Genomic DNA, 27,454 nt, shown 5'->3' on the forward strand with positions numbered 1-27,454 from the left:
TAAGCCATCCTTTTTATTGTAATTTGTGATGGCAGCCTTAGGAAACTAACACACTCTGCAACATTTCTACCCGGAATGAGGTTTTGCTGCCTTTTTGACTACCTTAGTCTTGCTGAACTTCAAGACCAAATTAAAGACTACTTGGTTAATTATGTTAATATTAATGTTCAAATGTATGAAACAATTAATCCATCAATTTGGCAAAAATTATCCAAACTAATTTTTTCAACATTATATATGCATCCTTAGATTTTAGCCATCCAAATAAAAGCTACTATTTAAAAAGCTTTTGCTTAAGATTTTGACTTTTTCTGTTTCCTATATTTTTTAGTCCAATGAGGGTAGAGTTTTCAATCTTAGACTATTCCTTCAGAGTGCTGCTTACAATTGCTAATTCTGTATTATTAATTTCATTTTCATACAGAACTCTGGGAATGTTATGTCAATTTTGTAGCCCAAGAAAAAATTCTAAATTTAGCCTACATATATAAACGTCTTACAAAATTATAATAGCCATAAATTCAGTTAAAGGCATACACGTGTTTCTTTAGAACATGAGCACGAAGTAGTACATACTTGCTTTAAATCCTAGTTTTTGATACTTATTAACCCTGTTATGGGTAAACACTGCTTAGCTTTTCTAAACTTCATCTTTTTCTTTTTTTTCTTTCGGTTTTTGGTTGGGATGTTAATACATGACATTATTGTGATATACTTTAAGTGCTTTGCATGATGTCTTATGTACAATATACACTCAGTAAATTCTAGCTTCTTTTTTATTATTATTCTTTTTTATTACCGTGTACAATACACACTAAATAAATAATAGCTTTTTATTATTATTTATGTATTATTTTTTCTTACTATTATGCCTATAATTAGCTGATCTGACAACGGCATATTTTACATATAGGAGTCGTTGGATGTGACTTTGGTATTTCATTTTTAATTCAGTGATTCATATGGGAGATTCAATTTATAACTGCAGGCTGTGTTGCCAAAAATAAATTTTGAATTTACAAGTTGAAGAAGTATCTTTTCGCTGTGTGTTACTTGGAATTTTAAAAAAGAAAGCTTTTTCTAGTTCCTGAAAACTGCCTAAAAAAAGGCAAAAAACTGTGTAAAGGATTAATTTTCTCTTAACTTGAAGTTTATGTTAAAACTGGATTTTATTATATCAAATAAATATAATTCTATAGTAACTTAGAGCTAGTAAAGTGAAAAATATAACTCCATGTTTCAGATAATAGAAAAGACAAAACTGATATGTATTCATTCATATAATCACATAGTGAACATTCAAAGAACTCTTAATAAGAAGTTGGAGTGATAAGCTGTTTTTACTCACAAAACAAAATATAACTGAAATACTTCACAGAAAATTCTAACTCTTTGAATATCAATATATTTAATGAGATATTAGTATCCAAATACCTGATTAGTAGGCTTCTTGATTAGAGTGGAACAGATATCGTATATTAACGCATATATTTGGAATCTAGAATAATGGTACAGATGAATCTATTTTCAGGGCAGGAATAGAGATGCAGACATGGAGAACAGACGTGTGGACATGGGGCAGGGGGGAAGGGGGGTCGGATGAATTGGGAGAATGGGATTGACATATATACACTACCATGTGTAAAACAGACAGGTAGTGGGAACCTGCCATATAGCACAGGGAGCTCAGCTCGGTGCCCTGTGGTTACCTAGAGGGGTGGGATGGGGGGGAGGTCCAAGAGGGAGGGGATATGTATATACATATAGATGATTCACTTCGTTGTACAGCAGAAACTAACACACCATTGTAAAGCAACCATACCCCAATTAAAAAAAAAAAAAAAAGAGTGGAGAAGTAAACTAAGCCTCCGTTATGAGACTGACTTTATTTTCTAGTCTGGGTACTGTGCCAAGCTTTAACCCTTACTCCAAGAAGTTACAGTTAGTTTAAGGAGCACTTAAGACAAAACTTCAAACGAAAGTAAGCTTTGTAAACATACAAGAAATTAAACAGATGTAATCATCACCCTGGCTTAAAAAGAAAAAAAAAGTAAATTCTGAATAGATTTATTTCTTGACAAAGAATAATTGCAAAAATATATTCTGAAACCATTAATGAAATATACTTACACAATTTGTTTCAGATATATTAGACTATGCACGTGCACAGCAAAATGCATTTCAGTTTTGAATTATGTGGTCAGTTTTTTCCTATTCTCTATTTTTTCTAATTAATTCAACAAATAGTTATTGCTTATATGATATATAAATCATACTGGGTTAGCAGTGCTTTAGGGGTAGCAAGGAGAATCACCTTGTTTGTTTTTTCTACTTAAAATCATGCAATCTAGTAGACTTTGTTGTGACCACAGCTCAACAATACATAAAAGCGAAGTCTGGAGTTTTCAGTGTTATGTGATACCTTTTTAAAGTATGTGATTTTCACATTTTCTTGCTTATTGAAAGATCAAAAGATTGATTATTTAAGAAGCAGTTATATTGCAGCTGCATTTTTTATGATAGTTGCTATCACTGAGTAAATGATTGCATCTTGTTGATTTTGGAAGCTGCTCATAGTGGAAGAAGCACAGATTTTGAAGCTGGAGTAGTCCTCTATTCTTCCTGATGCTGGGGGGTGGGGAAGGTAGTGTGTTGGGGAGAATAGTGGATAGGGCTTGGACAAGTTACTTTACATCACCTGAGAAAAATGGGACAATTACAAGTACCTTCCCTAAAGGACAGAAGGAATTAAAGAAATTAAATATAAACCAGGCTCCCATGGCCTGCATCTTGAATCTTATGGGAAATATTTTATTTGGCCTTCACAGTATGCTTAATACACACACACACACACACACACACACACACACACACACATATGTGATGCATCTAGAAAGTCAGACAGAGTATAGGCTCCTTGTCCAGGTCTCATTAACCCTGTCACTTCCTACTGTTACACCTGGCACTTCACACATTTATATTGTTTGCCTGGCTTTGAAGACATTTGTGTTTGCAAGCCCCCTCAAAAGTGAATGATGAGAAATATTCCTCTCTCGTGAAATTCTTCTAAGATATAACTACCCAGAACTTATAGAGCTGATAAGAATAGTTATATTGTAAAAGAGGGGTCTGGTGAGGGTCTGGTGAGGGGTTTCCCTGGTGGCCTGGTGAGGGGCTTCCCTGGTGGTGCAGTGGTTAAGAATCCACCTGCCAATGCAGGGGACACAGGTTCCATCCCTGGTACGGGAAGATCCCACATGTTGTGGAGCAACTAAGCTGTGCGCCACAACTACTGAGCCTGCGCTCTAGAGCCCACGAGCCACAACTACTGAGGCTCGCATGCCACAACTACTGAAGCCTGCATGCCTAGAGCCCATGCTCCACAACAAGAGAAGCCACCGCAATGAGAAGCCTGCCCACCACAACGAAGAGTAGCCCCTGCTCACCGCAACTAGAGAAAGCCCGCGCACGGCAATGAAGACCCAACGCAGACAAAAATAAAAACAAATAAATAAATAAATTGGAAAAAAAAGAATTCCTGGTGAAAGCAGAACACCTTACCTATGAGAAGGTATTCCTAATTATAAAAAAAAAAAAATTTGGCATCAGATAGATGATTGACATTTTAAATCTGACTTAGCTTTTTGTCACCTACATCCAAAGACTATTAGGATCAAAGGGTTATTTTTACTTAGGTCATAAGAAAGGGAGAGCTGGAGATACTGGGCTCTACCTGCAAATGACACTGGATTAAACAAGCATTAATAAAGTCGGTGAGTGTTAAGTGAAAGAAAAACAGCTAAATCTGTGGGACTAAGAGAATGAAGAAATAGAAAATGAGCAAAAGCTCAAGAAATGGCCCTGGTAGTTTACTAGTCAAAAATCTTAGTGTTCCTTAACAGTAATATAGAAGAGGGGTTAAACTTCATCTACTTTATAAATTCTCTGAGTTTGGGTTGTGGGAGGAGTGAAGATGAGAGATGCATTCCCGAACTGTTAACTCATAAAAAGGTGTATCATTATCTGTGCAGTGACAGAACCACTTCATGGATTATCTACCTTACTCTGAGATAGTGGGCATTGTTTGGGGACATATTCTGATTTCATCCATGCCTTTTTTTTTTTTTTTTTTTTTTTGCATTACGCGGGCCTCTCACTGCTGTGGCTTCTCCCGTTGCGGAGCCCAGCCTCCGGACGCGCAGGCTCAGCGGCCATAGCTCACGGGCCCAGCCGCTCCGCGGCATGTGGGATCTTCCCGGACCGGGGCACGAACCCGTGTCCCCTGCATCGGCAGGCGGACTCTCAACCACTGTGCCACCAGGGAAGCCCCATCCATGCCTTTTGATGTTTACACCTAACACCCATAAATATCCATCCTTTCCACAAGAGCTTTTGAGTGCCTACTGTATACTCAGTAGTTGTGTACATGATTAAAATAGAGCAATGAACAAAACTAGACAAAACAAAAAACCCCAGCTCTTATGAATCTTTATATACAGTGGAAAGGGGAGCATATGACAAACAAGTAAATCAGCAAAGTACATACTGTGTCAGATGGCAGTAATTCTGTGAGATTTTTAAAAAATGAGAGAAGAAGGAGAGTGTATATGTGTAAATACCATGGTTAGGGAACACTTCACTAAGACATTTGAGTAAAAGGCAGAAGGAAAAGAAAATGCAACAGAATAGATCTGGCTTGCTTAAGAGGCCACAGTAACTGAACTGAGTGGATTAAAGTGAAAGAGTAGTAGATGAATTCCCGGAGGTCAGAGGGTGGGAGTAGAGATTGTACAGGGTTGTTGACCACTGCAAGGACTTTGATTTTACTGTAAGTAGAAGAGGTAGCCATTGAAGAGTTTTAAGGAGAAAGTGATTTGAGCTGACTTACACTGCAACAGGTCACTCAGGCTGCTGTGTTGAGTATAGACTATTAGAATAATCCAATGAGAGATGGTGGTTGTGCGAAATAAGACAGAGCCATGAAGAGTGTGTGAAGAGGTCACAGGACGGATATATTTTGAAGTTGGAAGTAATAAGACTTATGGATGAAGCAAATGCAGTGTGTGAGTGAAAGAGAGGTACCAAGGACAGTTCCAAGGTTTTTGGTCTAAGCACCAATAATGGAGTTGCCGTCAGCTGAGATATGTAAGACTGCAAGTAAGTCTGGCTCCTTGGGGGGAATATCAGGAAAACAGTCTTGAGAATGTTAATTTTGAGATACCTGTTAGAGATCTAGATACAGGCATCTGGAAATCAGGAGAGATGGACAAGGTGGAGATATAAATTGGGAATCATAAGACCACAGGTAGTTTTTGGAGCCATGAAACGGCTTGAATTTACCAGTGGAGTTAAGGTAAACTGAGGAGGGAAGGCATTCCATGGTTGGGGATGAGAAGTAGAGCCAGTAAAGGAGCCTGAGATGCGGGTAGCAAGTAAAAATGAAGGAAAATCAGGAACAGTGTAGTGTGCTATTAGCCAAGTGAAGAAATACACCAGGAAGTGGTAATTAGATCAAGTGCTTCAAAGGACTGAGAAGTGTCTCCTGGATTCAGCAACACGGAGGTCAAACTGGATAAGAACAGTTTTGATGGGACCGTGGAGGCAGAAGTATGATAAAATGGGCTCAAAGGAGAATTTGAAGAAATTAATTGGATACATAGAGTCAACTCCAACAACAGCTAATTAATGATGTACAAAAGATTAAAAAAATAAAAATATGATTTAAAAGAACATGTAAAAATGGAAAAGGCAAAAAGTCACAAAATAAAATTTTCATAAATATAGATAATTTTCTTTTTAATTAAATAGAGTGATAACAGTGAAAAGATTCTGAACTTTTCACCTTAGCTGGTAAGATGATTCGGCAATATCACAAATAAGACATCTCCTTGTAATTTTTGTCGTAACTTTAAAGTACCCACTTTTTCAAATAGATGAAGTGATGTTAAGTTTAGTAAGAACTGAACATATAGAGAAAGAAAGGTTCCCACTTTCACACATGTACTTTCACATTCACAGATAGAAAACCAAAATAAGAGGGATATTTTTAAAGTAATGTCTTTGAGTATTCCCATCTGCTAAGAGTATAGCAATTCATTATTCGTACCCGAATCTAGGGTTATTTAAAATTAACAGCTTAAAACATTTAAAAATTCATTTAAAAACCTGTAGTTTTTATTACTTCTGAGATTTGATACCAACATTTTCTTTCCATACATATTTAAAGGGGTGATGAAGTAAACTATTTTTGCCTTAGTGAACAAGTTTCATAACTAATGTAATGCATACTGATTTACGGTCTTCTGAGAAAAGGTAAAGAGTATATGCCATTAGGGGAAATTATGGAAAAAGCATCTCAGAGACAGCATTCAGGAAGCAAAGACTGAAAGTGTTGTGAATGACTTACCTCCCTAATGTCCCTTTGATACTTAGTGTTCATTTCTTCTGTTTTAATGAGATCCTTTCTTGCTGTCTCTGCTTCCTGTTCCACCTCTCCCACTCGGGAAGAAAGGGCTGCTAAACGTTCTTTCATTTGGGCCATTTCGTAGTTTTGTTTTTCAAGCAATTCTTGTAGTTCAACTATTTGACTTGTTTCATCAGTTGAATCTATAGAACCATTGGACAAACGCTGCAGGAAAAGAGAAAGAAACTGCACTTAGAATTTTCTTCATCTTTAATTTAAAATTCATGAACTTAAAGATATGAGACTGATAAAGATTTCATACTGAGAAATAAGAACTCTAACAGAACTAGCTTTGGAGGAAAACTAAGTTTCTGAGAAAACTCTTAATTGACATTAAAATATAAAGGTAGATCAGTAATTTTCAAATAGGTTAATAGATGCATTTGAGCTGGAAGCTATTATATATGCTATATTATACACAGTTTAGCACAAAACATGGATATAGCATAAACATTCAATAAGTGGCAGCTATTTTTAATCAATTATGTATAAAATTTATTATAAATAAATATTTATGTAACAGCATATTATTATTAAATAATAAATAAGGGCACAGAAACTATGTACTATTTTCTATTTTTATTCAAGATCCTTTGTGAATTTGCAAGTCTTATTTTCAATGACTCTCAGTAAAAGAAAACTTACACTTTTCTTTTAAAGAAAGTTATTCCTGCTGTGAATCTGACCTAGCTGGAACAAAGGTATAGCATAGAAAAGTCTTGCTTTCTATATTGCTATCAACATAAAAGTCATGAGTGCACACAATCCACAGGAAAGAGGCTGAAGAGTTTAAATACTTTGAGACTGATTTTTCCTCTTTTTGAAGGGGCTGCCTGGAAACCAGGGTAACTCATGTCTTCAGAAGGATGACCTACAGCCTAGCTGCACTGGAGACATTTTGTGGTGAAGACAGTGCAGGAACTGGGGAGAAATAAGTGCTAAGAGAAAAAGATCACAATAAACTAGAAATAGGAAAGTACAGAGAAAAAGCAAAAAAAGTACTATCAATTCTGCTAGAATGCTTGTTTGGAAAATATGAATTCATTCTAGCATGATAGATACATTAAGAAACAATTTGAACATAATGTAACTTCTGTGTTTTCTTATGTACAATCTCATTCCTGATAATCACAGGCTGAACACAGAAAACCAGACCTAGCTGAATCAATCAGTGTAGGAATATATAAAATGCACACATGCACTTTCCTCAAACATCTAACACCAACCTCACACTTCATCAAGCGCTTTGAGTCAGCCCATCCATATCTGTGTTACACCTGTCTGATTCTAGATACTCCTCCTCCCACCACTTCACAATAGCTCACAGCTATAGCCCTTCTGACACCCACTGTAATCAGCATATTTCAGATCTTTTTCAAAGTAAAGAGTTAAATTGAACACAGCAGTTATGCAATCCTTAACCATTTAACATGTGTAAAACTGTGCTACTATTTTTAGTATTAGAAATACTAGAAATAGTATTTAGAAATAGTGTTCTATTTCTTTTAAAAGTCATTGATAAAGGTTTTAGTGTTGTACTGCAAACCCCTTTCCCCCATAAGCCCTGTGTTTTTTATTTTGCAATTTTGCATAACTCATGATATTTTGGAATGCAAATGTCATATTAGACAAAACTGACTGTAGGATAAAAGGAGGAGTATAGAAAGCATCACAAAAGCAGTGAGAAAGATAAAATAGAGAGAATGGGAAAGCAAACAAATGGCAAGAGGTATTGGTAAGTCCAGTTACCTAACACGTGGAGAAACAGTTGGACAAATCAAAATTAAAAGGGCAGAGAGGGCTTCCCTGGTGGCGCAGTGGTTGGGAGTCTGCCTGCCGATGCGGGGGATGCGGGTTCGTGCCCCGGTCTGGGAGGATCCCACATGCCGCGGAGCGGCTGGGCCCGTGAGCCATGGCCGCTGAGCCTGCGCGTCCGGAGCCTGTGCTCCGCAATGGGAGAGGCCACGGCAGTGAGAGGCCCGCATACCGCAAAAAAAAAAAAGGGCAGAGAAAGACAGAGTCAGTCTTAAGATAGCATCTTAAGATACCAGTTGGATCTGCAGAATTAGTACTTCGAAAATATTACTGAACTTTTGTATTGCAGGTCCCAAACTTCTTATTATCTAGTGAAAGGTGTAAGAGATGTTGGAAAGCATCAAAGATCAGTTGACCAGTTGCTCCTTCAGAGTCTTGATTCCCCTAGCTGCTGGGATTGCTTGCTTGCGGAGGGATCAGAGCTGAGAACATGCCTAGCAATTGCTCTTAGTGGAAGGGAACTGCCTTTCCAAAGTTAAACCCCTCCGTTGGGGCGTGCAATACCACATACAATGCAGAGCAGTATTATTGTGAAGCTAATAAAAAACCAACATTTTAGACAGTTTTTATGAACACAAAACCCAAAAACATTGATAGTGACATTTATATAAGATACCATTATCTGTACATTGAACTGGGAAAAGCCTATTTATATTCATTAGACAGCAATTGAGAACTGATTTAGGGAGAAAGGCTAGAGTGAATTGCCAATCAATTATGTCCAAATTTGGGATAACTGAGGTATGATATTACAGGATTTCTGTAATAATATTCTGTAATAATAAAATATCTTCGAACTCTGTACACCACTTACAAGTAATGAGGCAACCTTAAGCTTTAATAGAATTTCTGCCTCCTCACATTGAGAATTTCCTCTAGTCAATTAAAAAATGGCAATTTTTAGAAACTACAAAAATCATTAGAAAATACATTTTTGCAGTGAAAAATGTCATTGAAAAATTACATTTAAGATTTGAGTCCTTAAGAACTTTGGAGAAACTGAGACTTAGGCAATTACACGAAGTTGATTTGAATTAAAATGCAGAACATTGAATTCCCAGGTCATTTCATCTACCCTTTACCATATTACTTTTAATCAGAACATAAAAATCAAAATGATAAAATAACACATGCTGGATGGTATTGACAAGTAACAAGAATGTAGTGTGTGTATGTATAGCTATATGAATATACATATAACAGTACACACACACACGTGTATAAATTCTACAAATATTTGTTCAGTGCAACTGAATGATGTTAATTTTCTAATTAGAAAAATGATTATTCCAAATCTGTGCACCTGAAGTCCATTAAAATCTTGTCTAAAAGTTGCAATTTTTTTAATGGGCTCAAGGTAAGAGAAGTTTAAGTAAATATAAACAGTAATCAGACAACAAAAATAAAACACTTTCAAAATGTTAACCTCTTCAATTCCTTTAAGTAACAGATGTGTACTGCATAGTCTTTATGCTACTCTGGAATTTAGTACTACCCATGGAAAATTTTTGAACAGTCAATTTTTCTCTGAAGTGCTAATTGACATTATATGTTTAAAAATGTGTAATATTTCATCTGCTCAATTCACCTTAAATATATTTTGTGCTGAGCTTAATATGTGTTTTCATAATTTCGGAGTGGAAAGGTCATCTTAAACCTGTGGTGTATACCTTAGAAAAAGAATATATAACTTTGTTCCAAATCATTATTATCTTGGTCTACCTTTAAAATAAATTGTGGCACTTTAACATAAAGGGCAAATGAGTGAATTAAAGGAAAACCCAATGCTTATTTTAAATAGCTTTATCGAGATCTAATTTACATACCATAAAGTTCAACCATTTCAAGTGTAAATGTCAACGGTGTTTATAATACTTAAAGAGTTGTGCAACTATCGATGTAACCTAATTTGAGAATATTCTCATTACCCCTAACAGAAACCTCATACCCATTAGCAGTCCCCTAAGAGCAGACCCCCACACCCAGCCCCAGGCAGCCACTAATCTACTTTCTTTCAATATAGATTTGCATATTATGTACCTTTCACATAAATGGAATCACAGAATAGTCTTTTGTGATTGGCTTTATTCACTGAATATAATGTTTCTGAGAGTCATTCATGTTGTGGCATATTATCAGTATTTCATATCTTTTATTGCTGAATAGTGTTTTACCATGTGAATATTCTATATGTAATTTATATATTCATCAGTTAATAGACATTTCAACAGTTTTCACCTTTTGACTACTGTGAATAATGCTCCTGTGAACGTTTGTGTACGAGCCTTTGTGTGGACATACGTTTTCAGTTCTTGTGGAACTCCTAGGAGATTCCTAGAAGAATTCTTCTCCTAGGAGAAGAATTGCTGGATCATATGATAATTCTATGTTTAACATTTTGAAGAAATATTTCCCAAAGCGGTTGCCCCATTTTACATTCCCACTAGCAATCATGAGAGTTCCAATTCCCCACATCCTCACCAAAACTTGTCTTTTTATTACAGCCATTCTTGTGGGTATGAAGTGGAATCTCCTTGTGGTTTTGATTTGTAATTCCTAATGACTAATAATGTTGAGCATCTTTTCTTATGCCTATTGACGTTTGGTGTATTTACTTTGGGGAAATGTCCATTCAAAGTATTTGCCCATTTACTAATTGGGTTATTTGTCTTTTATTATTGAGTTATAAGAATTGCTTATATATATTTTGGATACAAGTCCTTTGTCAGATATATGACTTACAAATAGTTCTTTCCAGTATTTCGATTATCTTTTTTACTTTCCTGATGGCGCTGTTTGAAAGTGTTTTTAATTTTAATGAAGTCCAATTTATCATTTTTTTCCTTTATGTGCTTTTGGTGTTATACCAAGAAGTTATTTCTTAACATAAGTTTATAAAGACTTCAATTTTTTTTCTTTTAAAGTGTAGAAGTATACACTTAAATTACTAGTTTTCAAAGGCAAAAAAGGCTCAGATGATAAAATGTTTTAAATATATATTTTGATTCAATCAATAATTATTTATTGAACACCTACTATGTGCCAAATGGAAGAAATTAGGTTTTAGGATTTTTAAAAAATATGATGATACATTCCCGACATTAAGGAAATTTTCATAAAGCAGAGAAGTGACACACAAACAAGCAGTTATTAAGTACTGAAATGAAATATTATCACAGAGTTATGTTTTGCTTATATATTTGTGTTATGGAAGCAGAAAGAAGATATCTTTTGTGACACTCTTTGAGTTGGGTTTTTAAAGGTAAGCAATTATATTTCAAGTAAAATAAGGGAGGGGGTAGTGATTCCAGGAAGGGGGAACAACATGAGCAAAGGCAGGGAGGCATTCTCTGCAGGGGGATTATGAGTAGCCCTGTGTGCAGAGCAAAAGATGTGCTGTGGGGAAATGGGAGGATATGAGACCTGAAAGGGAGGGCCAGCATACATGAAGATGTCCTTAGCTTCTCATATGAAATAGCATGAACTTTGGGTACTAAACAGAATGACAGAGAGTCATCAAAGGTTTCTGAGCAGGGAAGTTACCTGTAAACATTTGCTGGCAACCTGTTCATCTCATGATCCTGGTGGTCTGTGTAAAGCCTTTCTTAGCTGCCTGTAGTGGACAATTTTTGCTTGCCTGCTCAACATCCATTTTTCCTTCCCACTTCCCCACAGTTAGAGTTGCCAGATGAAATACAGGGTACCCAGTTAAAAATTTTTTCCCTTTGGAATGCACTTTATTATTTTCTTTTAATTAAAAATTTTGTTTATTGTGGTAAAAGTCACATAATATAAAACATACTATTTTAATCATATTTAACTGTACAGTTCAGTGGCACTAAGTATATTCACATTGTTGTGCAACTCTCACCATCATCCATCTCCCGAATTTTTCACCTACCCAGGTAAATTTGAATTTCAGAGAGACAATGAAAAATTGTTCAGTATAAGATGTCACATGCAGTATTTGGGTCAAGCATATACTAGGGGGAGCCAAACCCAGAATGAAAGCATAAATTATGTGTTTACTTGACAAAGGAAACAGAAAAATCAAAAACTGGGAGACACAAGTGGGTATAGGATTTTTAAAGCCACCCGTTGTAGTTAGAGTTGAATAGGCTACAGCAAGAAGATGGGGGTGGGGTGTAGGTGGAAGGATGATATGAGTTCTTGAGATAATGCGGGTTCTTGAGATCATTGCAGGACTTTGGCTTTTACTCTGGGTGAGATGGGGACCCTATGAAGGTGCTGAGCAGAGGAGTGGCATGATCTCACATTTTCAACGCATCCCTCTGTTTTCTTGTAAAAGCCAGACTGTAGGTGTAAAGGATAAAATTAAAGAGATGAATTATAGAGGCTTTTAAGTAATCCAGGTGGATGATAATGCTGTCTTGGACCAGGGTGTTAGCAGTGAAGGTTGTGAGAATTGGTCATATTCTTTCAATGGATTAATATGTGATATGTGACCAAAAGCATAGACTCAAGCATGACTTTAAGAATTTTGGTCTTCAATTAGAAGAATGGTGTTGCTATTTATAGAAAAGGGGGAATCTTCAGAAGAAACAGATTTGGGATTAGGATGGGGTAAAATAAAGAACTGGGTTTTGGAAACAAAGTTTGAGGTAACTTGTGAGATGTCAAAGTTAAGTCTCTTAGGCTGTTGCATGAGCCTGCAGTCAGGAGTAGTCAGTGCATGGATGTTTTCTATGAAAAATTATAACACTGGATGAGATCACCTGTGGAGTCAGAGGGGAGGATCATCAAAGGTGACTAAGAATGTATCTTTAAAGATCTCTTCACATATCACTTTATCAGAGAGGTCTTTTATTCCTGCTATGTAATATGTATTTTGTTTGTTGTCTGTCTCACTCACTAAAATATATATTCCTAAATATTCTCTCTATCCCAGGCTTAACCTGTATATTCTTGTATATTCAAATGCTACTCCATTTTCCTGCTTGAATATCAAATAGGCAGTCCAACCAAACTCGAAAGTTCAAAACCAAATTCCTGTGCCTCTTCCCCAAATCTGTTTCACCTTCAACCTTCACCAGCTCAGTTGGTAAAAACTCCATCCTTCCATATGCTTCCACAGGCTGAAAAACTTTGGAGTCACCACCAAGTCCTCTCTTTTTCTCCCATCTCCTATTGAGTCTATTAGAAAAACATGTTTGCCTTATCTTTGCAATAGAATAAATATGACTCATTTTCATGCTGTCTACTGCTGTCACCTGTTGGGGAAGCAGTCTTCATGCAAACTGCCAACCCTCTCCAGGATTGCCCAGTCAATGTCCTGCGTCTGGAATATTCCCCTACATGGAAGCTAGGTGTCAAGCTATAACTTGGCCCCAGATTCTTCTTCCTTATTAGGAGAAACCTTTTTCCTGTTCTAGGTATGCAGTGAACTTCCTTGTATTGCATGTGCTATATGTCACCTGGCCAGCCCCACCAGTGTATCTGCCCCTCATGGGAAGAGAACGGGTCTTCCCCTGCAGCATGAGAGGTGTGTGTGCAGTCCGTTGTCCTGCCTCTGCTACCAGGAAGGACCAATTCCCTAGCCATGGGAGTTTTGTGCAGGCTACAGATGCTGATCTTGCTGCCTCTCTTCTCCTTTCTGTGAGTAGTGTTGTTCCAGTTGGAAAGATCAAAGGTTGGGAGACACAAGTGGGTTTAGAATTTTCAAGGGGACCCAGTGTGGCTAGAACGGAATGAACTACAGAAAGAGGATGGGAGTGGATACAGATGGGCAGATGATGTGGGTTCTTGAGATCACCATAGAGCTTTGACTTTTATTCTGGGTGAGATGGGAACCAGAGGAAGATTCTATGAGCAGAGCAGGGGCAATCTATTGGGAAAACATGTTTGCTTTATCTTTGTAGTACATGTGAACCTTACCCATGTATGCTACCTCCTGTAATGTCAAGGAGCTCCTTGTCCTCAGTCCTCTTTGCTGACTCTGAAACCCCAGAAGATGCAATAGGCTGAGGTATGTGGGCTCTGACTTCTGGTGGTTGGTACTGTTATGATCTTTGCCATCCTCCATGCAAACCCTCACCTAAGATTGGTAGCTGGTTTTTCCTGCTCAACACCAGCCCTTGTCTGCATCATGTACTCTCACCAGAATCACTGTAATAACCTCCTAACTGGTCTCTTTGCTTCTAACTTTGTCCTTTTATGTTCATTCTTAAAACAACCAGAGTGATCCATGGTGATCTTGTTACTTGATAGATAAAGTTATTCCTCTGCTCAAAACACTACAATGGTTTTTCATTCTACTCAGCACAAGAGTGAAAACTTACAGTGAGCAATAACCACTGCCCCATCCCCCCTCCCCTTCCCTACTCCCCTCCCCTTCCCCCATGCCTTTACCTCTCTGAATTCTGTCCTACTATTCTACCATTTCCTCTCTTGCTTCAGCCACACTGGAAAACTCATTGTTCCTCTAATAAGTCAATCAGTGTCCCAAGTTACAGTCTTTGCTTAGTTCTTCCTTCTGCTTGGAATGCTCTTCCCCTAGTAACCGACATGACTAAAAACCTCAACAATTTCAAGGACGCCAATCTTGACCACCTTATTTAAAAGTGCAAACTGTCTTCATCCCTACGTCTCCCTAGGAATCTTGATCCTTTTGTGTTTCTCTAATTTTTTTCTTCAATAGCATTTATCATCTTCTAACATGACAAATGATTTACTTATTTATATTTATTGTTTAGTTTCTGCTAACCTCCTCCAACTTGCTGGATTATAAGCTTCAGGAGGTAAAGAGCCTTTATATGTTTACTCTTTGGTGTATCACAAGTGTCTCGAAAGATGCCTGGCACATGATGCAATAGACTTTTGTTGACTAAATAAATGTTTTGATTACTTCTATGTCTCTAGTGACCAAAACAGCATTTTCCACAAAAATATATTTGTTGGATGAATGAATGAATATTTCCATTAATGAATATGATAAGTTTTAGGAAAAACAGTAAGGATTCAAAAAGAAAAGAAATATAGAGACAATATACTTAGCTTTCATTGTATAAAGTTTATGACAGGGAATTTAGTCTTTTTTTATTCTGTTTTAAAAGCACTATATAGATGAATTATCTATAAGAGTGGAAAAATTTGAAGTAAAATTAGGAAACCATTGTTATAAATTCACCTTAAAGTACATAATATGGTCAAAATAGACAGCCTATGTGTAAGACCAAGTGGAATAAATGAAGCCCCAGAGGCCTCATCATGTCACAGTCACAGTGACTTCTCATGAGATGAAGCCAGGAATTTAGACATATTCTTCCATATTATACCAGGTAAAAAATGGAAATAGGTCTCTCTTTGAATTTGATAATTTCCGGCAAAATGACCTAACCATTAATATTTTTTTCACTCTACTTCTAGCTTTAGCATATATTAAAGAATACTCTAACATGCTTAAAAAACAGTGGTACAGTTAAATTACTAATGTGACCATTTTAATTCTCCATTTTATGCTCCTTTAATGGTTATTACTTATTTTGGGCATATATTTGTGGCCATACATTGCTCTCCTGCCAAAGAATAGCAGTTTGTTAAACATAATAATAAATAATTTTTCACAGTGCTTTTAAGTGATGAGAGTGCCTCTTGAATAGAGGGCATTTAAATTGCTATATTAACATAACAATAATTGACTTCTCCCTTGGATAGATATTTCTTGACAAGCTATTCCAGAGGATTTAGGAGCTACGTTAGTTATAAATTTTTAGAGTTCAATGGTGCTGCCCATGCGGAATGAATATTTGGTTGACATTTCTCATTTTCCTCAGGAGCTATTACACTTGGCAGTAGACAATTTTTCCCCAGACTTACTGAGATATAGCTGACATATAACATTGTGCAAGTTTAAGGTGTATAAAGTGATGATTTGATGTATATATACACTGTGAAATGATGACCACAATAAGGTTAGTTAACACAGCCATCACCTCACATGGTTACCATTTTTATTTTGTAGTGAGAACATTTGAGATCTACTCTCTTAGCAACTTTCAAATACACAATACAGTATTGTTAACTGTAGTCACTATGGCAGCTGATAACTTAAACTTTATTATGAACATATTTCTGAACTTGACTTGTACATTTTTGACACCTCCCTGCCCAAGTTTTTCATGACTAAAACATAAGTCTTGGATTCTCTCCTAATGAATTTCAAAAAGTTCTTTTTTCTTTTATGCATTTTACTTCTCATGGTTTATTAATCTTTCTAGAGAAAATAGAAAAAGATGCTAAAGACTGGAAATTAGGAATTTATCTTACTATTAATTCAGATATTAGAGGCACAGATATACTTAAAATTCATCAGTATTTAAGGGGTAAACAATAAGCAGTTCCATTTCATTTTTGAAAATAGTTCTATAAAATTTTATGGTTAGAGATGAATTATTGATTGGTCAAAGAAGTTACACTAAGATTTTCAATCATTAACATAAATATCCAGCACCAATAATTCTTTAGCGGATATGAAGAAATCCTTAAAACAGGAAAGTAATATAATATATTTCATTCTGTGAGGAAAAGAGAAATGTAGTACTAAAGAAATGTAGAACAAAGAATAAAGAAAAAAAGCCAAAATCCATAAAAAGGAAGTATTCATAGGCATAAAAATAATAAGTAACAAAAATTAGAGAGCTGATAGTTCATTGTAAATTCCATGAGAGTCATCAATGTATTAGGATGAAAGAAATATACATAACAGAACGAAAGATGCAACCAGTCAGGGATTTCATAGGCTGATAATGAAGTCTGTATGTGGACTATATGAATAAATCTGAGACAAGGCCTTGACCAAAGAAGGGACTTGGAAGACTTCAGTCAATCTGATACCTTAGCAAATATTTCCTTTTATTCCAAGAGATCGTTGTACTCCTCATTTTACTTCAAATACTCAAATTTGGATTTGCCTCCAAATCCCCATATAAGACTGTATCTTTCATTAGAATAATGACAAATTATAATAATAGCTAACATTTATTGAGTACTTACCCAAGAACTTATAGCTAAAAATTTTTCTGGCTCTAAGCTTTCATTTGTATCAATTACTCTATTTCGCTAACATTATTAAGTTCTGACTAAGTGTCAGGTACTGTTCCACATGCATTATGTGCATACACTCTTTAATCCCTGTAACAACCTATTGGATACAGAAAAGGAAACTGAAGCACAGAATGTATTTTGCTTAAGGTCACACTACTAAAAAGTCATAAGATTAAGATTTGAATGAAAGCATTCCAGTTTCATATTCCTAGGAGTCTGTACTTTCTCTCTACCTACCCCTCTCCTTTCTTACTTCTTTTGTCAATTTTCTCTTTTTCTTTTTTTGTTCATTCACTCTTGTTCATTTATCATTTCATTTATCCATTCATTAAATCTACTTATTGTTTCACTTATTCATTCATTCAATCACCAAAACTCTGTTTAGCTTCTACCATATGCCAGACACTAGGTTGGGTGCTCAGAATATGAAGACTCCTGCTTAAATGCAGCATAATGTGGGAAAAAAGAATAAACCAAATAAAGCAACCAATTAACCAAATTCATAAGGACCAGATAGCAATTCAGCACTGGGGATTCCTAATGCTTCAAGGCTATGGCTTTTGGGCATCTGCCTACACTGCTTTTGTTAATCTCCATATTGCTTTTAGCTCTCAAAAATCAGACCTGACTTCAGGTTTCAAATCTTGTCCAACAAATAACAACATTTTGTCTTTGATTTGAAATTCTCCAGCACAGAATTCACAGCTGTTACTTCTAATTCCATAATGACTCCTTAAATCTGTTTCATTATATGTAAATCATTTATTTACAATCCCTGTAAACCTAGAGCCTATAACAAAGCAGAACTAATATTTGTATTCCACATCAGTTATTCTCAACCATTAGAATCCTTGGAAGAACTGAATAAAAATATAGAATGGAAACCACTCTAGACCATATCCAAGGGTGGAGTCCAAACATATAATTGTTTTTAAATCTCCCTAAGTAATTGCAATGTTTAGTTGAGGTTAAGAACCACAGATCCATATTATCCAGGTACTTTACTAATAACTGTGTCTAATTTATTCATCAAACCTAAAAAACTGGCATAAAGAGGAAAAGCTTCAAAGTTTTAAAATAATAAAATTGTTGGTGAAATAAATGTAATAAAAGATGTGATAATAGACCCAAGAATAGTAGACCCTAGAATCAACTAATTATTTTTTAATGTAATATTTCAAACGAACGACTTGACTTTATCTTTTATTTCTGAAAGATGAGAAGAAACAAACCTCTATAATAGAATTGACTAAATATTGCTCTGCTTGGAAGGTTTCTAAACCAGGTGATTTCTTTTTTTCTTTTAATAAATGTATTTATTTTTATTTATTAACTTTTGGCTGCATTGGGTCTTATATTGATGACATTTGAACAAAGCCTTGATGGAAGTGAGGATACACACGCAGATATCTGGAAGAAGGGCATTCTAGACGGAAGGAAGAGCAAGTCAGAAGTCAACAGGAGGCCAGTGTGGCTGGGGTGATGGTGGAGATGAAGTCATAAAATGAGGAAAGTCAAATCATGCAGAGCCTTGTGTAAATGGGAAACATTTGCAGAGTTTTGAGCATATGATTGACACGTTATCAAATTTATGTTTTAAAGCATCACTCTGATTCATGTCATGTTAAAAATAGACAATAAGGGCCCACAAGAGAAGCAGAGAGACTTGGAAGGAGGTGATTACAATAATCTAGGTGAGAGATGATAGTGGTTTAGAGCAGAGTGCTTAGTGGAAGTGGTGAGAAGTGGCAGATTCTGGATATATTTTGAAAGTAGAGCAAATAGAATTTCTTTACAGTTTGATGTGGGGTGTGAGACACAGGGAGGACTTGAGGATAACTCCCAATTCTTTAGATTGAACAACTGGAAAGGTGAGATTTCCATCATTTGAGATGGAGAAGATGCAGGGAGTTTTGGAGGGGAATATCAAAAGGTAAGGTTTTTGACATTTTAAGGTTCAGTGCCTTTTAGATACACATGTGGAGATGATAGATGTTCAATAGGCAGTTGGATACATATACTTGGTTGTAGGGTCTATAGAGGTAAAGATTTGTAAGTCATTAGCATATGGACAGCATTTAAGGCTATGAGACTGACTGAAATCACCGAGAGAAAAGATGGAGAAACGAGCCCCAGGTCACCTCAACATTCAGAATTCAAGAAGAAAACAGGCAATATAGCCAATATTTTATAGTAACTCTAAATGGAGTATAATCTATAAAAATACTGAACTACTATGTTGTACACCTAGAACTAATACAATATTGTAAATCAACTATATTTTAATAAACAAACAAAAAAAAATATTAGAGCAAGGTCTGACCATGAGAATGTAAACTTTCTGGAATTTGAAAAAATCTTGGAAAGTATATAGGAGTTTCCATTGGATGGGGATAGGAGTTTAAAGCAAATTTAATGTAACTCTCAGGATAAAATAATCTCACTGGACATAAAGTACATATCTAGATGCTTAAAAAAAAGAAGTCAGGAAGAAGAATATGATCCAAGAAAAGAGACTGAGCCACTGGTGAGAGAAGAGAAAAACAGAGAGTGAAGTTTCCTATACTGCAAATGAAAAATAAAGGTGAATCTAATAAAAAAAAAAGGTGAACAACTATGACATCAACTCAAGAAGGGCTGAGAATTCGCCACTGTATTTAGCAATATAAAATTAGTGATGATGGTAACAGGAGAGGTTTCTGTGTAGTGGTGGAGCAAAGACCTTCCTGGAATAGGTTTACAAAGAAAGCAACTGGGGACAGTGAGTAGATGACCCTTTCGAAGAGCTTTGCTGCACAGGGGAGTAGAAAATAGAGCAATAGCTGATGGTATAAGTAGGACCAAAAGAGAATTTCTTTTAAGTTGGAAGAACTTTGTATGTTATAGGAATGGGATGGATGAAGAAAAAAACTGATGGCAAAGGAGAGCACAGTAAGAATTGCTGGAGAAGTACACTTGACTAGATGATTGTGGAGACATCACACGGTGTAACTCACGGGTGTAACAAAGTTTTCTTTGTCTAAGGTTTTTTTTTTTTTTGATTTTTTAAAGACTCGTGCTCAGTCTAATAAGTTCTTTCATGCTTTTAGACACCTGGACAGATTTAAGACTTTGCTTAAAGTAAATACTCTTATATTTTGAAATCCATGAAATCAGGTAGTTTATATGCTACCTTTTTCACCCATGTTCACTTTTAATATTTGTATACTTGTTACACTATTTATCTCGGCTCATTCTGCTCACAAGCTATGTGACTTTGAGCCAGTAATCTTTGCTCTACAAATATGACAGGGTTGTTACAGGAATCCAATACAACAACTATGTAAAATTACTTCTGGCAAATGTAAAGGGCTTTGTACAAGTTATTTATCTTGTTCTCATTGGCATGTAGCCCTTTTGTTAATGAGGTTTACAGACAGCTTTGAAGAACAGTCTGCCTGTCTTTAAAAGGCCAGAGCCAGCATTAAGGAATATTTTTCAGAATACTCATTTTGGCACGTGCAATTCTCCTGCAAATAAAGGGAATTTCTGGTCATACAAGTTTAGGAAACACTGTGTACTATGTTTCCTCTTGGGCAATTTTAATAAATTTTAATAAATACTACAGTAAAGATAACAGTTCAAAATTGTATAGCATAATATATATTAATATTCTTGTCCTGAGAAATCTCTTTTTTGGGGGGAGTGGGTTCTGTAAAACATCCATTAAATTTCTGGGGAACTCATGCTTCGTGAGAAATGTTAAGATGGATAAACTCTACCAAAGTGAATAATAAAGTTAGGCCAATTGCAGAACATCTGAATGACAGACTCAAAAATTCTCGTGGATTGGCTTAAAGATCAGACAAAGCAATGAAGAGGGAAGGAAAAGTATTTGTTCTTCTCTATATCCATATAAGAAAGCAGAGTCCCTGTCACAGACGAGACACTCAAATTATGCCAATAGGACAGAGATAAATGAACAAACTTTCTGTCAAACTCTTGTGAATCACTCAGCCTTTTAAAGTCTGAAACTATCCTACTTCAGCAAAAAATGGTTTTTTCTGCTTCTCTCGAATCTGGGCTAATAATATAAATGATACTAAATTTGTTATTAAAGATAGAGGAGTCAGGGCTTCCCTGGTGGCACAGTGGTTAAGAATCTGCCTGTCAATGCAGGGGACACGGGTTTGAGCTCTGCTTCGGGAAGATCCCACATGCCATGGAGCAACTAAGTCTGTGCACTACAACTACCGAGCCTGCGCTCTAGAGCCCGCGAGCCACAACTACTGAGCCCACCTGCCACAACTACTGAAGCCCAGGTGCCTAGAGCCCGTGCTCCACAAGAGAAGTCACCACAATGAGAAGCCCGTGCGCCCCGCTTGCTGCAACTAGAGAAAGCCCGCGCGCAGCAACAAAAGACCCAACGCAGCCAAAAAAAAAAAAAAAAAGAGGAGTCAATTCCACTTTCACTTCCCATCTATTAAAAGAATAGTGAAAGCATAAAAATCCAGTCACTGCATTTAGAGAGAGATTTGTTTTGAACTTAGTAAATTCCCATACAACATTAGAAGATTTTTACTTCTTATTTTTGCCATTGTATATAAAAGATGACTTTTGGTCATAATCTTCCTATCCTATAAAATTGATACTCAACTCCTATAAAATTGATACAGTCTAACTTCCTGTGCATATGGATGAACCATGAAACAGCCTAACCTTGCCTCTTCTGGGCCCTTTTCTAGCCAATCGTAGTCCTCTAGGCCACTCCTGCCTCATATATTGAGGGCTATACTTGGACCTTCTTTTTGCTAGGAGGTGTGCCAATCCCAAAATGGCAAATTCATAAACCCCATAGCTCTGTTTGGTTTCATTGCTTGAAAATTCAATTGATGAATTAAAAGGGAAGTATACACTTTATTATCATATCATTATGAGAAATTGGATCACTATATAGGGGATCAACACACAGAAGAAAATGTTCTGTTAGGGCTATTCAGATGCAAAAAAAATTCATATGATAATTATCTTTGATACAGAGAAGAAATTGGGGCTTAATCAATAATGCATAAAATAAGCCACAATTAACAAAGAACTGAATTTTTTTTTTTTTTTTTTTTTTTTTTGTGGTACGCGGGCCTCTCATTGTTGTGGCCTCTCCCATTGCGGAGCACAGGCTCTGGAAGCGCAGGCTCCGGACGCGCAGGCTCCACGGCCATGGCTCACGGGCCCAGCCGCTCCGTGGCATGTGGGATCCTCCCGGACCGGGGCACGAACCCGTGTCCCCTGCATCAGCAGGCGGACTCTCAACCACTGCGCCACCAGGGAAGCCCCAGAACTGAATTTTTAGGATGAACAATTACTGGCAGTAGTTTACATGGAGTGAAGAAGGCATATAAAAATGGGCAAAATACAGTTAATATCTGGACACATCCCTATGGATGAGGGTTTTCAACTGGAACATAGCAGAGATCTTTGAAAGAATAGCATTTGTGATAAATGGTATCTTATAGTATTTTTAAATAGATATGTGATATATTCATAAGCCAAACATTTAAACATACAGCTAACAGGTTTGTATGAGGCTATGTAGAATCTGTGTATTATGGTATTTCATAATATGGCACAATAGCATGAGGAAATAAAGGTCTTTTGTCATTACTGAGGTGCATATTGCTCACATAGTTATATTAACTTTTTCTAAGTGCCCATTTTTGTCCTCGGTGGTTCAGTCTAAACCAGCCTTGTATCACTAAAAATCCACAAAGCCTTAATTTTGGTAAAGGCACATCCCATATTTCAGCTTTTATAAAACTTCAGCTCAGTGTCCTTCATGTACAGAATGCAACCATTAGACAATTACTAGATTTTCTGATCTCAGAATTATTCTTGCCACCTATTCTTCATTTTGTTTTACACGTTTTTGGCCAAGTTCTTCTGCCTATCTGGCATGAATTAAAGAACTGAAAAAAATGCAAACAAAAATATATTTCTGATTTTATATTTATTCAGCCTGCATATTTACATATTACCCAATTATTATGTTGCATTTTATTAATTTAAAGAACAGTCACAAATTAATGTCAAATTCTAAGAGGAGAGAATAACAAGAGAAAAGCTTTTGAAAAGGGAAGCATCAGCTCGGTTCATTCAGAGGACCTAAGTTCAGAGTGGGGTGACAAGCAGAGAAGCTTGAGAGGTGAGAAGAGGCCAGCCAGTTTGGAAAGGACCTCCCATGACGTGCCAAGGATGTGTTGTTGTGTGATCACTGGAAAGATCAGCCACCCTTAGCTCTGGGAAGAACTACGGCAATTCCTCAGTCGCTAATGAACAAAAAATCTCAAAATGTATTGCATACAGTAAAGTGTAACTATTGTTTTGTGAAACTTCAGTTTCAGTTTTACACCCACATGCACACAGATGTATACATACACATGCACACATATGTGCCTGTGTGCGTAGTAAAAGGTTGCAACTAAATCATATTTCTTACAGTGGGTAGCAGACGGGTGGGTCCTTAGTGTTTGTGGAGCCCAAGGCAAAAGAGCAAAGAGAGGCCTACATGCCGTAACTCCAAATATGTAACAATTATAAATCAAGCTAACAAACTGTCAAATAAATATATATGTCCTACTATCTTCCTTGAAATAATACCTTCACACTGGTTTTTAGGCCAGAATGAATAACTCTCAGACCACTTGAAGTTCCACACCAGAACTTAGTTACCCAGATATGGCCCTGGACTGTAGCCTGCTCTCCTTCTCTTCTCAGCCTCAGCTCCTTCCAGAATACTGGTCTGTTTTACCTGTATATATGTGGATACCTCAGTCAGCACTTTCAAACTCCGTGGGACCCAAAAAACAGGCATCCCTTGGTCTCTTCTTAGGTCCAGGGATGGGTGCACTGGAGGGCGGGCAGAGACAGATGTCGCTCCTAGGAACAAGCTCATAAAGGCCCTGAAGGCTAAGGTCTGTTTGGTCGGAAAGTCTGGGCTGCCAGGAGCTTGGCATGTGGTCAAAAAGGGGTGCTGGTGTGGCTCACACCTGTGCAGTTTCCCCTGGTCCCATGGACTCTTCATGCTTAGGGAGAGGCACAGAGGGCCAGGGATAGACCTGCTAAATTGTGGACCCCTCTTGTCCAGGTTTAAAAGCCATACTCATAGTAGTTAAAAAGTTTAAATGCCACTGCCTTGGAGCATCTGTTCAGAGTAAAAAAACATAATAGAGATTTTTGGGGAAAAAAGTAAGGGATTAAAAAAAATCATACTCAAGTAGAATAAAATAATCAACTCTAGACAAATAAATATGTATAATTATGAAAGACTAAAAGATCAGAAAAAAATAAGGTTGGATTAGAATGAATTTTCAAAAATCAATAATAACACCTAGAGAAAGCGTCCTGGCATGAAGGAACATGCGAGTACAAAGGAGGTGAGAACACTGAGGTTCTCGTCCTCCTCTGGACAAATAAGTCATTTAGTTTATCTAAGTAGGCATCAATTTCATTGTCTGTAAAATTAAGAAAAGGAAAGAAAGTCTCTAACTGCTTCAGAAGTCTTATATGTGAAAAAATGATAAATGGACATAAAATTGTAGTGCAAATGATGTTTTAAAAAGTATCTAATCAAGATGCTTCCATGTTTAAAACACTTCTATGTTTTCCCATTGCTCTGAAAATAAAATTGGACTCCTTACCACAGCCGACAAGGACTTAAATGATCTGGCCCCTGCTCACTGCCCCTGTGTGCCCTGTCTCCTGCTTCTCCCTCTCCTGACAGCTAGACTACATTACCCTGTCAGCCTTTCTTCCCAAGATTATGCCCAAGAAGCTCTTTCCCACTGTTGGTGCATTTGCACTTAGTGTTTCCTTTGTTTTGAAAACTCTAAGCTTTTCCATTAACCCTCTGTACTCTTTTGGGTTCCGGTTCAAACTCCACCTCCTGAGAAGCCCTTCAGTGCCATGTCTACCTATCCTCCCCAACCACCTCGCACCTGCCCCTTGATCACACCCACTCCCTTTTACATGTATGTACTTATTGTCTGTGCCCTCAGCTGCCCTATTCATTAGCGTCCCAACCACCCAGAACAGGACAAATTTCCCAGCATTTCAGTAAGGTCACCGCTAAATATTTATTGAAAAATGATTGACCATGAGAACACAGTATTCATAAATATTATAACCATACTGTTTATTGCTTGTAATCAATGTGTCAAGAATTTTGTCATTCATAGTCAGTGTTTCTATTCTTTACAACGAAGCTACAAGTTAGGCATGACTATTTACCTGTAACTGATACTCAGGGAGGTTACAGAGTAAGGACACCCAGGTAGTTATTGGCAAAGATGGGATTTGAATCCAGGTCTACTGACTTCAAACAAGTCACTGTTCCACACTGTCTCTCTGACGCTTCCTGTCACAATTAATGCATCTCTCCTTTAAACTCTAGTATCATTTTTGACACCACTTTATTCATCATGTTTTGCAATATTAATTTGGGCAGATTATTTTCACTGCATATTATTTTCACTCTTGCAAATTTTACAGGGAATGTCTTCTGAATCTCAACCACTGTCTAACATACTACTTACCCACATTACTTAGCAAACATTTGCAGCTGGAAAAAATAATTGGAAGTACAGAATATATGAGCCAGGAGCATTACTACCTCTTTGACAAGAGAAGCATGTTTATTAAAATTTCTTTTTCACAAGTTAACTCCTCTCTGGAAAGCAGCAGGAAGAAAGTTATGGCTCCTAGCCCTGAACTTTTAATGAGGTAAAATTTAGTGTTCTGAAAATTTTTTTATTATCCCATGGATAATTATGTTCTTCTAGAACACCTGATTAAATCCATGACACACAGAAACAAAATTGTTTCAGTTAAGCCTATTTTTTCTTTTCATTTTTGTTTTCAAAATGTTGGTAATAATTACCCACTTTTCTATGAGTAGTAGGCCTGTTTCAGAGTGTGCTTTTATGAGACTATTTTTATCAACTATTTTGTCAACAGAGTTTTCAAGCCACTGCCGTAAAACCTCTCCTGTTGGCTAATAACCTACCCTGACTATGTAATTTAAGTAACTTTACTGCCCTAAACAAAGGGCGATACTTGTGACTAGGATTTGCAAGTCACTTTCTGACAGCTCCACAGCACTTGACAATCGTTTCATGTTTCCTCCCCAACAATCCCTCTGCAGTTTATACACTAATACTACAGTCATCCTACGCTGATAACCTTCGCTACATAGACACTCCCCAAAATAATATTCTCTTTTCCTTTGTTTTAATATACCTTTTAAACACTTGTTACTGAAAAAGTAAGTGTTAGGATTTAAATTACAATCCTATAACACTTGTTATTCAATGGTATTAACATACCTTAAATAATCCTGTTAAAGGGGATAATTTCAAAAAGATGATTTATAATGTTCAGGTGCATAATTTAGCAGTATTTATAAAGGGATGACAAAAATAATAATTAGGATATTATTTCAGCTTTTATCAAAAAATGTCAGCAGTTAGAAGATGAATAAGTTCTGGGGATTTAATGTATAGCATGGTGACCATAGTTAATATTGTATACTTGAAAGTTGTTAAGAAAGTAAATCTTAAATGTTCTCACCACACACACACACACACACACACACACACACACACACGGTGATGAATGAACTAATCTTATCATGGTAATCATTTTACAATACATACTTATACAAAATCATCACACTGTATACCTTAACTTTACACAATTTGTAGAGCAAACCATCACATTGCACACCTGAAACTTATATAATCTTATATGTCAGTTATATCTCAATAAAGTTGAAAACAAAGGAAATATCAGGCAAAGAAATATGATATAAATAAAACTTTTAAAGTTCTTTCTTGAATCATCTCAGGGGTAATATGGATTAAAGCACAGTTTATTTTTAAAATTAAAAAAAATATATGACATACATTTTAGGATTACATTGCAGGATAGGGGCACGATATTTTTAAAACTACTAGTACATCATTATTTCAAAGCATTTGGAAATCACTCTTCCTACAATTCTGGGAAATTAAAAAAAAGTATGCCGATAATAACAATGTTTAAAAATTTTTAGTTACATCTATAAAAAAGTGTGAGTGAGTT

The 27,454-nt window shown here is 36.4% G+C and overlaps 1 protein-coding gene across 16 annotated transcripts in view; it reads right to left on the reverse strand.

Moving 5' to 3' along the window:
• Window positions 1-27,454, reverse strand: part of PPFIA2 (PTPRF interacting protein alpha 2) — a gene marked incomplete at both ends in the record, with an annotated part of 446,629 nt that overhangs the window by 112,725 nt on the left and 306,450 nt on the right. For 12 of the 16 annotated variants that reach the window (XM_079715018.1, XM_079715015.1, XM_079715013.1 and 9 more), the window contains one exon: window positions 6,407-6,628. In XM_079715018.1, coding sequence (XP_079571144.1) covers window positions 6,407-6,628 — 222 coding nt within the window. Of the gene's footprint in view, window positions 1-3,733; window positions 3,746-6,406; window positions 6,629-27,454 lie in introns of all 16 variants that reach the window. The other 4 variants (XM_079715016.1, XM_079715009.1, XM_079715010.1 and 1 more) reach the window with 1 other exon arrangement.

Source organism: Hyperoodon ampullatus (genome assembly GCF_949752795.1).
Source record: "Hyperoodon ampullatus genome assembly, chromosome: 11".
Taxonomy (NCBI): domain Eukaryota; kingdom Metazoa; phylum Chordata; class Mammalia; order Artiodactyla; family Ziphiidae; genus Hyperoodon; species Hyperoodon ampullatus.